General features: G+C 26.8%; 1 protein-coding gene across 1 annotated transcript in view; it reads left to right on the plus strand.

The window, feature by feature from the left end:
- Positions 1-15,665, plus strand: part of stum (mechanosensory transduction mediator stumble) — a 47,993-nt gene that overhangs the window by 23,053 nt on the left and 9,275 nt on the right. Inside the window, exon 3 of the mRNA XM_075357570.1 lies at positions 12,355-12,481. Coding sequence (XP_075213685.1) covers positions 12,355-12,481 — 127 coding nt within the window. The remainder of the gene's footprint in view (positions 1-12,354; positions 12,482-15,665) is intronic.

A 15,665-nucleotide genomic window follows, 5' to 3' on the forward strand; every position in this document is an offset into this window, starting at 1 on the left:
GATCGTAACAGAAAATTTATAATAATAAATAATTGACAGTGATACCAGTCATCTGAATATTCAGTTAATGGATTATACAAATTTAACCATAACTCATACAAAAAAAGATTAATTAAAGTTAGTGGATTTTAAAGCAAAAGAACGTAAAGTAAATTAAGGTATTTTTATCTTCTAAATTATTATTAAAGATGCACAGGTATTTTTCAAACAAATGTTTGTCTAAAAGAGGAAGAGAATTATTTGATTTATTTATTACTACCTAAAATATGAATTTATTTATACATATATTTCAAGGAGGAGGGTGAAATGAATGAATAACAAAAAATAATGAATATTTAAGTTTTTTTTATAGATTATTAAAAATTAAATTAACATTAAATACAATCAAATTAAAACACAAAACAGATTTTAGAATTATAACTAATACATAATTACTAATTAAAATAAAATTACTTTGTGAGAACAGAAAGACAGAATATATTTTTTAAATTATTAGAAATTATGAACTATACTCTTTTAATCTAATGGAAGTAATTATCAGCTCCTTTTTCAGTGGAGTTTCTGGTAGCCTGTTGTTAATGACATATTTAAACCCCTTTTTTTCAACTTTTATGATTACATAAGATCATTTTAGTTAATCCATTATCCAAGTTTCTTCAAAGGGACTGTTCGGGCTTTACAGTCCTACCAGTACTTTTCATGTGTTCCAATCTCTGTGCCCTTTCTGGTGTTGAAAGAGTTAATGTTGTGAGTTTCTTTCTTGTGAGTCTGAAGTGAATGTTTTAGTCCTTAATTTTTTCACTTAATTTTATTTGTCTGTGGTGTCTTCTGGCAAAAGCCAGTTTCCTTCAGATCCTTACAGTTTACTTCTCTGATCCATCTACATCTTGTCTTGGTGTTTTTTGAGTGGAGGTTGTACTGTACCACTGTTTTAGAAGTCTTGAATCAAGCATCCTCATGATGTGTCCAAAAAATCCTAGTCTCCTCTTACACATGCTATCAGTGATGGGTTCTAACTTTTTGTACACGATTTTGTTGGGCATGATCCACCACTGCCCATCTTTCTGGTACTTTTTGTTGATGCAGGTTCTTCCAATTCTTTTTCCAATTTTCTGGAGTCTGCCAGTCTTTGCTTGTTCATTCAGATGGAAGAGTGTTTCTGCTGCGGAAATGAAAGAGTGTTGCTTCTGGTTTTATAGCTATGTTGTAGTATCTTATTTTTGCGTTTAAGGATAGACATTTTCATTGTAGGTATACCAGGTTAATTTTTGTACTTTAGCTAGTTTGTTTGTTCTTGTTTGGATTGCGGTTTTTTTCATTTAGGTTGTTTGGTATTATTTCTCTGAGTTATTTAAACTGAGGAACTATTTTGATTTTATTACCACTTATGTTTACTTCTTTTAATAGTGTTGGTTTTTGGTGCATAAATTTGGTCTTTTTGAATGATATTTTGAAGCAAATTTTATTTGTAATGTTTTAAAGTTCTAATATCTATGGTTTAGCTCTATCGATGTTGTTTGCTAGCAGTGCCAAGTCGGTGAAACCAAGGCAGTTTTTTGTTTTTAGGCAAACTATGTTTATTTTTGCGGGCATTTTTTGAGCCATTCTTCAATACCATTTCCAGAGTGCAGTTGAATAGTCGCAGTAAGAGTCCATCACCTTGGCATAGTCCTGTTTTGATCTCAAATGGTTCCAAGAGTGTGCCTCTAAATTTCACTTTTGACTTAGTGTTTGTGAGGGTCAGTTTTATCATGTTTATTAATTTAGGATGTAATCCACGGTGTCTTATAATTTTTAGTATGGATTCTTTGTGGATGCAATTGTTTGCTTTCTTGAAGTCTACAAACATTATCACCATGTCTCTGTGTCTTTTTCTGTGTAATCCATAATTAGCTTTAGACTCATGATCAGGTTTGGCCAGCTCCTCCAGGGTGTAAAGCCTCCCTGGTATTCTCCTAGTTCTTTCTTGAGTTGTAAACCAATTCTGTTGAGAATCGTTCTTGAAAGAATTTTATATGTTATGTAGGAGTGAGATTCCCCTGTAGATATAAGGTCTGTTGTGTCTGCTATTTTGTGTAACAGGTGGATGAGGGCTGTTGTTATGTGTTCTCTACTTTGATCCAAATGTTGACAAACTGTTGATGAAGGGTAATTTTTGCTAGTCTTTCTGCATATTTCCAGATCTCTACAAAAGTCTGATCTTCTCCTGCCATTTTGTAATTTTTTGTCTCATCCAGTGCTTGATAGACTTATTTTATTGTGAGAGGGTTGATGTTTTCCTGTGGTGTTGTTATTGAGTTACTGGTGTCAGGTTTAGAAGATTTGTCAGTTCTTCACAATTTAGGAGTTTTTTGAAATATTTAGCTAGGATTTCCACATTGTGTTTATTATTATAGGCCAGATTATGGTTTTCATCCTTCAGTAGTAGGGTTAGGAGTTCGTATTTTTGGAGTTGTTTTTTGAAGACTTTGAGGTAGTCTCGCAACTGTGTTTTGGTGAAATTACATTGAAATGTTATTTAATTCAAACATGTTATCTTAGAAGATAACAATATGAAGCCTATCATATCCGAATGCTGCCTTCTGTAAACTCTGGTGTTGCTTGGTTCAGCTGATGGAATATTCCTTAAAAGTTCTTTCATGATGACTGTCAAGGGATCACCTGCGGTAGGACTAGGTCCCAAGTTACAACTTTATATATGATTTAGTGAGGTGATAGTGGGGTATGATCTGATGATAAATGAAACTGTGAAGTTTGTTTAGATTCAGTTCACCAAACAAATTTCTCCTATTTGTTCCAGATACCGGATATTATTTGTTCCTTGTGGAGGATCGATCTGACTTTTGCTTTTGTTAAAGTTGTTATTCTGGAGAAAAGTTAAAAAGTCCAATCCTAAGCATTACACCCAGAAACCCCCCCCCCTTTAATAAATAATCAAACAATAGAGACAGTGTATGATCTTAACTGTTTCTATCAAATTTAGAACAAGTATGTTTACAAATTTTATATTATTAAAGCTCTTACATACAAATTTCATATTATTATAATATGGAATTATTAATTCCATATGACAATTTTTTACACAATTTAATTTAAAGCTGACCTAAACTAAACTTTTCCCTTTGTTTCTTTTTTCTTTTTCTACATTCTTTTCCTTTTTAGGGATTATTAATATCATTACATGTATTAGCTGCATTTGTATGCTGTAATTATTGTTTCTGTAATGTATCACATGTTTTTTTTTGGGAAATAGTTTAATTAACTATAATTTGTTACAAAAATATTATTATTGTTAAATGTAATTTTTTTTTCAAATCTAGCCTAATTATTTTGTCATTAAGTTTATATAACTTTGTAATTATTAAGATTTTTGGATAGCTATGACATTTAGCATTTCTCATTTTTGTAATTGGCTATTTTTTTCTGTGTTAACTCTGCATTAATGCGTTTTCTTGTTTATAACTTCGTATATCTACAAATATATATGTTCACTATAAATGGTTTTATCGCGTGGTGTGGAACTGATCGTAAATAAATAAGCAGAATGTTCTATCAATTAAAAGTATGTTTAATGATTTTTTATTTTTATCTTTACAATTTTCTACTATGAAAGTTTTTGTATTAATTTAGTGATCATGCTTGGATCTTTTTGAAATTGCTTTAAATTTTGTGAACCGAATGACACAAAACCCTGCTTACGTAACTATTTTTTTTTTTGCATATTTAACAGAGTTTTAATAGCACTTCTTAATTTTAAAACATTCTTATAACCTAGAGCATGCTGAAAATAATGCCATGTACGTGACATAATGATATCCATGATAAACAACTTTAATTTAATTTGTATTCTTCAAACTATCAATTTTTCTTAAAACATATATATACTTAGTGCTACTTTGAAAATAGAATCATTCAGTAGACTGATTCACAGAAGTGTCTGAGAACAAAATTCATAATCTTCTTAGTTACTAAATAAACAATTCCTTAGCAACTCACTAACACACCTGTATTTTTAATATTAAAGAAAAAAGTAAGAAAATGAAGTTTTTTTTTCTTTATTGATCCATAAACCCCCCCCCCCCCCCCGCCCACACTGCGCAGTCTAATTAACGCTAACCTATGACACTTTTAATATCATTAAGAAGTTACTTCACAAGTGAAGTTCATCACAACTTGTGCAGTAGTTTCTGAATCTCCCCCGAAGAAACAAGCAAACATCCAACTTTATTAGTATAAATATCATTGATTCAGATTAATTTTTTTTTTTCTTTAATATAAATAATTATATAATTTACTTTTGGAAGTATTAATTAATCTATTAGTATTTCTTGAGTTGTTTTAAGTTCAAGTTTATTTTTGCTTACAATTCTTTTTTTAGATATCTGTAAATTTAATAAACTTTTTATTCATTTATTTATCTATAAATATTAGTTGTTGTTTTTTTTCAATATTATTGAATTAATACTCTGTAAAAATGTTTTAATTCACTTTAAATACTGCACATTTTTTTAATGACACTAATAATTTTTTTCTCAGAATTTAAGATAATAATATTTTTAAAGATTTTTTATTTATTTTATTTTACCAAAATTTATGTTTTGCAAAACAATTCATACTAATAATGTCAACTTTCCTTAGTTTTTATTAATTTTGTTTCAAGAATTGTAGTTTAAAAATCATGTCTTGTTCTAGATTTCATTGTAATTAAACGTTAATTGGATTTAAACGCTTTTAGTTCATTCTCTGCTTTATACAAATATACCTAGTTCATTTCTTCTAAAAAGTTGACATCAGGAAGGAAATTTTTGCCATAAAATCATGTCATATCATCCCCAACTACTCTCAGAAAATGGGAAAATGTACCTAAAGAGAAAAAAACATATATTCGTATTTACAGGGCTACATTTTACAATCACCAAAAAATTTTAAAAAAATATAGAACTTTCTTGGAAATTGTTAACTTTCTTATAAAGAAAAGTATATTAAAGTCATTTAAACCCTACCTTGAGTTCTTTAGTCATTTATTATTTTTTTTTTTTTTTAAATAAATGTCCTTATTATAGTATTGTGTACATTGTTATAATTGAAAAATAATTATTTTTGACCATTTCTGATGTATTAATTAAAACAGAAGTTGATACTGCATTGTTACTGGGTTCCAATCAATACTTTAAAAACAGCAACTATTTTAATTCATTATTTTAGGTAGTTTAAACTAATTTTTTTTTTTTAATAAATTTGTGTAAATGTCTACAGTCCTAAAAATATTACCAGTATTTAGTATTACATATAACAATAAATATAAGATTTTATAAAAATCATACAAATCATTTTTTTTTCTTTCATTTAAATTTGAAATTTTGAGTTACGGATTATTCTTATCATGTAAAGTGTTCATTTTTAATTTGTCTAAGGCTTGTTTTATTAGTTTATTACGCAGGTATTAAGAAATTTAAAAAATCTGAATTTATATTTTAAAGATATTCATATTAATATATCCAAAAATAAATCAATTATCAAATTAATAAATTTCATAGTTATTTATAAAAATGTTGATCTATTTACACCACTCATCTCAGTAAGAAAAAAATGTGAATTTAAGCATGCAAATACACACACATGCATACATGTGTGTGCTTGTACACACACACACACACACATTTTATATATATAATGACCTAGTAGCTATATTATTTTAGATGTATAAACTTTATTTAAATTGACACCAAACACTTTGCAAACATTGTACTATTAGGTATACATCATCACACTTATGATTGGATTGTGAGCAGTAAGAGAAAAATGTCAAAGAAATCAATGAAAAATTCAAGGGTAATTAAAATAATAAAATTTATTATAAATAAATTAGACTACTTGTATTTATGTTATTAATGTTGGTATATAGGTATATATATTAAATTCATCTCTATTAGAAATTAATTTAATGTTGCCTGGATATAATTATTCTGAATAAAATAAATTAAAGAAAAAATCATACAAAATATTAAATTAAATTCTTTTTTATTGCTAAGGTAATTGTAGTTTAATTTATTTGTTTTTGGTTCATTTTTCAATTCATCTATACTTTTATTTTATTTGGTGAATTTAGTAGCAAATAAATTAAAAAAATAAAATTGATCCCAATAATTAAGCCTAGTTTGTTTCCACTTTTATCAAACAGTGCTCTTTTATCATCTAAAAAATTATTTTTTTTAATCTACCACTACTGCATTAAAAAATCATACTCTTAAAATCACTTTTCTTAAAATCAATTTTTATAGGAAATGAATTTAAAATTAATATTGATATATATATTGTCTAAATGTTAATAAAAATTTTAAAAAAATCTTTATCGTGTTCCTGTAATTTCAATAATAACTTAGCATGTTTTTGGAGATAGAAACATGTTTTTAATGGTAAAACATCCATCTTCATCAGAAGCAAAATAGACATTAAAGATTAAAAATAAAAACAGAATTAATATAATTTATGATGAAAATTACTAAATTAATGTAATTCAGTATTCACCAATATAATTTAGTAACAAAGGTAGTTTTAATAATGAAGATGGATGTATCAGAAACATGTTTTCACAAGTTAGCATATTAGAAAATTTATTAGGTACATTTTATAAATTTTATTTTAATTAATATATTATAAATAAGTCACAGGGTGTGTTAAATATATTTAATTAATTTCCTAATAAGCCCTTATTCTACCAACCCGCTTGCTGGTACTGATACTAACTCGCCAATAATTCTTTACCAGTTCCCAGCTCACCAATCGCCATTATTTGAAGACATTTCTTGTTTACACTGTTTCATATGAATCAGTAGTATAGTGACAAAATAAATACTGACTTCTAGGCAGTTGTATAAATATGACTTTAAAAAAGCATCAATACTTTATGTCTTACTATTTAATTCAAACAAAAATAAATAATAATAATAATAATAATAATAAATATCAATGAATGACTGCTACCCACTAGTAATTATTATATAAATGATTTTAAAAAATCCATACTATGAAATAAAAATTTTCATTATAATCGAGTTTAAAAAAATAACCATATATATAAAATAGAATACCAGTGAAAATACTTGGTTCCTTAGTTAAAACTCAGTTTACTACACTTTTAAAAAGTTAGTTTAGTTAATGATTTTAAACAATCATGTTCCTATATGTATAAATTTTATTGATTTAAATTAAGCAGAAATAAATTAGAAACAGAAATTTTAAGTAGCTCTTTTAAAAATGTTTGAGATAACAATGTATTTTTGTTTTACAACTATTTAATTTTAGCTACTGTATTTACTTATTATAGTTAATATTAAACTGTAACTTCTACCATTAACTACATATTTTATAAATAAAAAGATGTGAATCTTTTTAATGAGCTCTCAACTAAGCTATAATAAATTATTCATCAGTTAAGACTGTCCAGTTCTGTGATGTACTCTGTATGTTCCTTTAATTTAGGAAATGTGACATGATTCATGCTCAAACCATCCAGTCCAATGATTTTTATCAAATTTTGTGCTTTACTGAAAACATGATACAAGTTTTAACTAGTAATCCTACGAATTTAAGTGTTGTTCCAAGAATATTTTTTTTTAGTGCATTAATAATTATACCGTGTATAGTACATATTTGCCTTTTCCCTCTCTACCATATCCAATTCCTGTATAATATACACAGATGTCTGTCTGTTCTATAATACATAGATCTAATCTTGTCCCATACCAATTGACAAAGAAATAAGTTCAATAGCATTACATGATACAAAAATGAATGACCAGAATTTTGGCAATAAAATAACAGAAAATGGTACTTCATCTTAAAACTATTATTTTTAGATTATTCAAATTATATTCAGCATGGCAGAAGTATGACCTACAGGGAATGTAGCCTGACTAAATTAATTTTTTTTAAATATACATACATTCAAACAAAAAAGTTCATTTTAAATGGGTCAACTTTTTAATTACAATAATACAATGTATTATTTAAAATCATCAATTATTTAAATGACAATCTGAACCAGATTATAAAATATAGATTTTTATAACTCACGCCATAATGCTTTTTGTCATTCTTGAATCATCTTCTGTGAATGATACTACAGTTTTTATTCTGTTATCAACTAGTATTGCTGTTAGGGTTTTTAGAATTAAGCAGACCATATTTTAAAATTTGGTTAAAAATATTTTTTGGATTTGAATGACGTTTGTTCATTTACTACATCTTTGTCATGTGTTTTTGTATATCTGTATATTTCAAAATGTTCAAGTGTGCTAAAATATGATCCATTTTTAAATATGTGTAGAATATTAAGACTTTTTATTAATGTTGATGAACTATTGTTTATGGTTTTGATCCAAGAACATTTTTTTATATTTTTCACATACTGTACATGAAAAAGGAAACATTACACACTTTGGCATTATGAAGTACAAAAACATATGGCAATGTATTATATAAAGTGAAGAAATTCAAATCTATTACTATTTTAAATACATTCTATGTACTTAGCGGCCTAACCACAAAAAGCTAACAGCTATAATACCAGCTGATGCCAAATAAGAACAACATATCAGTCACTGAAAATGGTTGCAATAGTAACTGGAAGTAATATGATGTGGCTTTAAAACTCTGTATATATTTATTTTCAAATGTATGGAAAAAATCCCATTCATAAAGTCAAATTATAACAATAAAATAAATTATGTTAAGTAATATAAAATAAATCATTCATATCACAAAATATTTTTTGAAAATAAATCAATAGAGTATAGATAAGAACTATATATATCAAACCATTGGCAATAGTGTTTACAAAAGTATGATAGATGATTAATAGTTGAGTGCCAAATTACACCCTTGGACAAGTAAAAATAGCAATTATTACTTCATAATAAATGACCAGATATGTAAAAATCAAACAATTGTAGCAATTCAAGACAATTATAATAATTTATAAGTAAATTGCATGTGTAAGGAAGATCAACCATTACCATAGCAGTTTCTGTACTAGGTATCTTTCATAAATAAATCTTTGTAAAACTTAAAAATAAAACTTAAATAATGCATTGGAGAACCAGTTCTAAATGCCAAGAAACATAAAAAAGAATTAAAGTACCAGGTGTCCAAAAATTATCTGAACAACTTTGATGTCTAAGAAAAAAGTAATAGTCATATAATGAATGATTGCACTCTTTAATAACTCATAAAGTTTCCCTCAGCAAGTATTAGACAGCACTGTGATTGCATTTGTAATCATATACATCAATCGCCATGAATTCGTAGATGAAAGCGCAATACGTAGAGTATTTACTGAAACAAAATCAGACACACAAATTCAATGCAATTTTAGAACTTGGTATAACTTAGAGCCACCTTCAAAAATAAGTATTCATTCATGGTATGATAAATTTAAAGAAACTGACAGTGTTGAACATAAAATGAGTGCAGGCAGGCCTAGAACATCAGATGAAAAAATGAAGATCATTCGTCAGTCTTTTGTTCACAGCCCTGGGAAGTCAACTCGGAGTGCAGCGTGCGAGTTAAATCTTTCACGATTTGCCAGTCACAATGTTTTGAAGAAAAATTAAAATTGCGTCATTTAAATTACAAATATTACCACAAGATCACACTTCTAGAAAGGAATTTGCTATGGAAATGATTGAAAGAAATGAAAATTATGATTGTTAGCTTAAAAAAGTTATGTTCTCAGATGAGGCTACACTTCACAAGTCCGAAAAAAGAAACACTCAAAAGTTCAAATATGAGGATCAGAGAACCTCATGTTACACCTAACCACATTAGAGATAGCCCAAAAATCAATGTTTGGAGCGGACTGCTTCACAATTGTGTGATTAGACCTTTATTCTTTGCAGAAACGATAGTTGCGCAAATATCCATCAAAACTTGTTAGAAGCTTAACCCCAGCTTGAAGAATTACAACCCAAACTCATATTTCAACCATATGGAGTGCCACCACACTGGGGTTTATTAGTGCGTGAATTCCTCAACAACACATCCCAAATAGTTGGATTGGACATGATGAACCAATTGCTTGGCCACCTAGATCACCAGATATAACTCCATGTGATTTTTTCCTATGGGGTTTCATCAATGATAATGCATTCAAAATTCATGTAGTTAATATTGATGGCCTTAAGGAGAGGATAGCTAACGCATTCAAACTCATAAATGTGAATATGTTACAATGAACGTGGTATGAATTGATTACCAGTTGAATATTTTGCAACGTACTAATGGTGCACACATTGAATGTATTTGATTACAGGTAAAAAAAAAATCAGTTTTAATGTTTGTAAAGTCATACAACCCATTTTTGTATCTTGATAAATAAATTATTAACTCAATATCAAAGTTGTTCAGATAATTCTTGAACACTCAGTATTAACTAAATTAAAGAATTAATAAATTTGGTTTGGTTCATCATGTAAAAGTTACATTTTTAAATAATTTTCATTAGAACCATCAGGTACAGTAACATAGCACATTGTAATAAGATAAAGTAAAAAACTGTTATGGAAAATAAGTTATATATTTAATCAAAATGGAAAAAAAAATTCAGTTTTTTTTTATTATGAGACAACAATATAAATGAATGTAGCTTAAGCAGTTTTATTAGAACATGTTATATAATAAATTACATTAACTTTTTTTCTGAAAAATGCCATTAAATTTAATACAATTTTATTTTAATTTCAACTATTAAGAAAGAATCCTGTAAATTTCATAAAGCTCAGTTTATTCCAAAAAATAGTTACATGGACAAAGATTAAAATAATTAAATTTTATTCATTATGACTTTGATTATAACTGAAAAAGACTCATACAATATTTAACTTCAACCAAAAAGCATTAATAATTAGAGGAACAAAACTGATTTCAAATTTTTTCAACTGAGTTTTTCAGTTATATACATAATGGATAAGATACTCCAAGTTTATGACGTGAAAGTGAAATAGAATAATATCACTAGCTAAATGACTTTGCTACTATGTAGGAAACATAACTGCTTATGACATTAGGTTTCAAAATTAGTTGATCATCTTAGAAAATACTCTGCTAATTTTATCTGTGATAAGAGAATATCTTTGTCACCTGACATCAGGTTAAGTGACTTTTTCATTTTATAATACAAAATGAAAAAAATGTTATGAAATAAATATTTTGAGAGTATTTTCAGTAACTGGTTCTCAAAAATTTTCTGTTTATTGAAGGATCATAAATAAATCACCACATCAAGATCAAAAGTCATCAAAGTGTGTGCTGCAAAAATCTTCAAGAAATTTTAGAATACAGCACAACTCTATTCATCTCAGATATTGTAAATCTGCATATTTGCAGATTATCTGGACCAGCTCAATTTATCCAGTAAACTATCCTGAAGATCAGCTCCAGGAATTTTAAATATGAACACTATGTATCTTTAATTCAGAAAGCCACTTATTTCATAGTTTTGGTCATTGTTTTTTTTTATTATTTGAACTTTGCATAATATTATAAAACACACACAATACAATGAATTTAATTTTTTAATAATTCCAAATTGAAAAATTCAAATTTTTTTATATTTACTTATAATTAAATATAATAATTTATTTTACAGACCCCTCACTTTAATATGGTGCTTATATTCAAGCACAAGCTTTTGTAAATGAATAGCAAAATGAATTCATTTTATCCTTCATTCAAAGAAATGTTCAGTACATAGTCACTGAAGTGTAGATCTAGTTCCAAATTTTCAGAATTAATTTTATTATAAGTAAAATCTGAATTATGATTAATTTGAATAATGAAATTGATTTCAAATAAATTTTGATGTTAACACTTCCTGTATTTGTGATCTCAATAGTTTACAAAACATTTCTTAATTACCTGAACTAGCCTGTCTGAACCACATCCATTCTTTGAACCAATCTCTGGTCTACATTAGCAGCATTTTTATTGTATTATCAAAACCTAATCATTAAAAAAGAAATGTTTTTAATCATTCTTCAGTGATGTACAAAACTGAAGGAAAAGTAATAATTTCTTAAATTTTAATAGTTTTTGTTACTTGTATTAAGAATAAATATAGTAAAAACACTAACCACAATTCTTCACTTAAAAAGAATTATAGTTACAGAATAGAAATTTGTTATATGAATACAGAAAATAATACATCTATGAATCTACTTATTTAATTTATTACAGCTGTCATAATATTGTAATCATAGTTAAATACTATTATAACTATCAAATAATGTTTTATTACTTAATGTTTAATTTTCATTAGTGCTGTAGTAACAAAACATTTTTTATTCATATTGGCAGCAGGATGTACGAAAGATAGATCCAACATTAGTGGACCACATATCTGTGATAAGAGCAGCTATTCCTGTTCTTCCAGTACCTCTTGCCTGGTTCTGCCTCTTTTTCAACATTTTTATACCAGGGTCTGGTAAGTGATAAAATACTGTTTAAAAACTTGTAATTTTAGACCTTAAAACTTATTAATTATTATTTCTCAAAATAAAAAAAGAAGCTAACTTATTCATTCCTTTACTTTAACTCATTTAGAGCATCAATGGGTATAAAAATACTGTAATTAAAATTGAAATTCTAATCTGTGGATTAGGAAAGACATTTCTAATCAATGAGGAATCTGAATTGTTACTATAAGTGTAGAATTGTCATTCAGCATAGAACAATGAAAAGTATTATTTTTTACAGTAGCAGTATTCCTGGAAGATATTTTAGCTGTATAGTGAGGCTAGGATCAATTATACTTTATAAAAACAAACTTTTAATCGTGCTTAATATATTTTCTTCATGATGTTTCACCATATATGGCACCTTGGTTTGATTCATTCATAGAAGGACAATTTTTGCGCTACCCAAGACCCCCACTTCTTCTCTGAAATTTTTTGCACAAGTAGAACCAGTTGACAGTCTTTGAATTGCATGAAACTGTTTCACAAGGCTCTAAACCTTTATACTGGCAATTATCAGGTGCAGATACTTCATTTCAATGGTTGGCTTGCATTTGGGACCTGTGTTCCAAAATTACTTTCAAAATTACATGCACTTATGTCTGTCAATTTAAATAAATAAAAAAAATAAAACTGACCACAAAAATAACAAAATTATTACTTAAAAGTAATACTTTCTTCAGTTCTTTAAAATTAGAAATCTTGAAATTAATAACAAATTAAAAAAACAACACCACATAATTAACCTGTAACCTTTAACTTGGCAGCTATTATAAATTTAAAGAAAAATCAAAAAGGTAGTGTATTTTACTTTTAACTATTTTTTTTTTTTTAAATGTGGTTTTCCTTTTTATTTATTTGCTTTGCATTTTTATATGTATGAGAAAAAACTTGTAGATGAATACTGTTTATATTTGCAATAGACAATAAGTCAAGAAACATACATCTTAATGAAAAAACAAAATGAATAGAGAGAAACAAGTAAAGAGACTGTTAATGAGTGTGAACTGAGACTTATTTGAATACAGGAATAGTTTTAATTTTTTCTCAAATGCCATAATGCTTCAGTTGTTATTCCCTCTCCATAAAAAAGGTTTGGCATTTAGTTTACAAAAGTATAGGCCAATTCATTATTGCCTGTATTTTATAAATTGTTTGAAAAATTATGAAAAATAGACTTTTAACATTTCTTGAAAAGTATAACATATTCACAAACTTTCAGTATCATTTTAAGAAAAACTTTTCCACCAACACAGCCATTTTTCAGTTTTTAAAAATATTTTAAATTGCATAGATAATAAACAGGTTTCATTTTCAATCTTTTGTGAACTCAGTAAAGCATATTAATTAAAAAATGAGCTACAATATCAGAGGAAGTGCTTACAATTGGTTAAAATCATACCTAAACAACTAAAACAAATAAATGAAATTAATAGGAGTACACATGTAAAATGTAGTCCTCACTTCAAGATATAGGAAGCTGAATGCCTAAGGAAGCATCTTCAGTCTCTTGCTTTTCTTAAAATTGGTTAATGATCGGCCACAAAATCTTAAACTATTGATTTTTACCCTCTGCAGATAAGAAAAGTATATCTATAACTGAGATAATTTTTTAAAACGTTACATTTAAGACCAAAAAATTACTCACTGGATGGATTGCAACCACCAAACTTTAAATATGTATAAAATCATTGCATTGTGATTATCAGGTAAATTTCCATACCTGAAAATTCCATAGTCAGATTTTTTAACATTACTAATCACATAGGGTAGAATTATTGTTAATAACAATAGCTTTTCTGTTATCCATAAAGTAAATTTTAAGGTATTTAATTAGGAAAAAATTCTCAACAAAATCAAACCTTGCTGATTTGGTTTAAAGTGTCTAAATAAAATGCTAAGCATGTTATCACTATTCAGTTTTTTATAATATTTGAATACTCCACTCTTAAAAGTATAAAAATATAAAATCATTTCTTAGGGGTCCCTAAAAAATTTGAATGAATTTTCAAGATACAAAAATGGGCTACCAGATCAATGTTTGATGCCATTAAGTTTGAAACATGTAGACCAACATTTAGAAATAACAAATTTTAACTTATCCTTGTGATTATATTTTTGAATGTGCAATTTTTGTTAAAAAGAATAGTCCCTTATACTTAAAAATATAACAACGTCCAACTCTATGTTACACTTTGTGTAACAACACAATAAGGCTTATGAGAAAGGGTTTTATTTTGCTTTCATTGACATTTTTAATGAATTAGGGAATTATTAAAAAATATTCTTCCTGATTTATTTAAAATATAATTAAAAAGTTTTCTTTTATAGAAAAAATATTACTGTCAATGAATTTTAAAATAATACTATATAAGGTTTAGACCAATAATTTTCAATAACATCTTCTTAATTGTGATTAATCGTGTAGTTATTTTTTATATTTAGTATCTTCATGTATTTACTTCTTTACATGTATAAATTTTAAATAATTAATATGAGTTTAATCTCATCTACTTTTTTTTTATTTTATAATTAATAATATTATTAGTATTTTGTGATGCTGCCCTGATTGTGATTTTACCATAGTTTCCCTTGATCCATCAAGGCAAATGCTATCTGTGGAATAACATATTAATCCATCCCTGACATTATCTATATAATGCATTATTATATACCAAAAAGAATAAAGAATCTCTTATTTATTCATCACAATAGTTTTGAAAATGATAACAAATATACCCCTACTTTCTGAGTATAGTTTTGAGTATGTTCTTAAATATCTTCGTTCATGTTGGGTTTTTCTACAGTATTATCATTGAAGTATTCTCATCTCAAGTTCGTAACTACTTACATAATACGTATTATTTGTGTATGAAATGTTTATGAAGTGCTTCTTCACAATAATTTGATTATATTCAAAATACTAAAATAGATTAATTTGTTAAATCAAATAACCTTGTTTTTTATAGTTCTACCTTACATTTTTTATTAACTTCTGTAAATTGAATATAATACACACCTACAATATTTATTCTAAATTCAGCTCATTTCATGTTGTAATGTCTTACACTAATTTTCACTGTAATTTCCAATTTTGATAGTTATAAAAAAAGTTTATATTATATTATTTGTTTCAAAATCAATCATTGTTCA

Source organism: Lycorma delicatula, chromosome 2 (assembly GCF_047948215.1).
Source record: "Lycorma delicatula isolate Av1 chromosome 2, ASM4794821v1, whole genome shotgun sequence".
Lineage (NCBI taxonomy): Eukaryota > Metazoa > Arthropoda > Insecta > Hemiptera > Fulgoridae > Lycorma > Lycorma delicatula.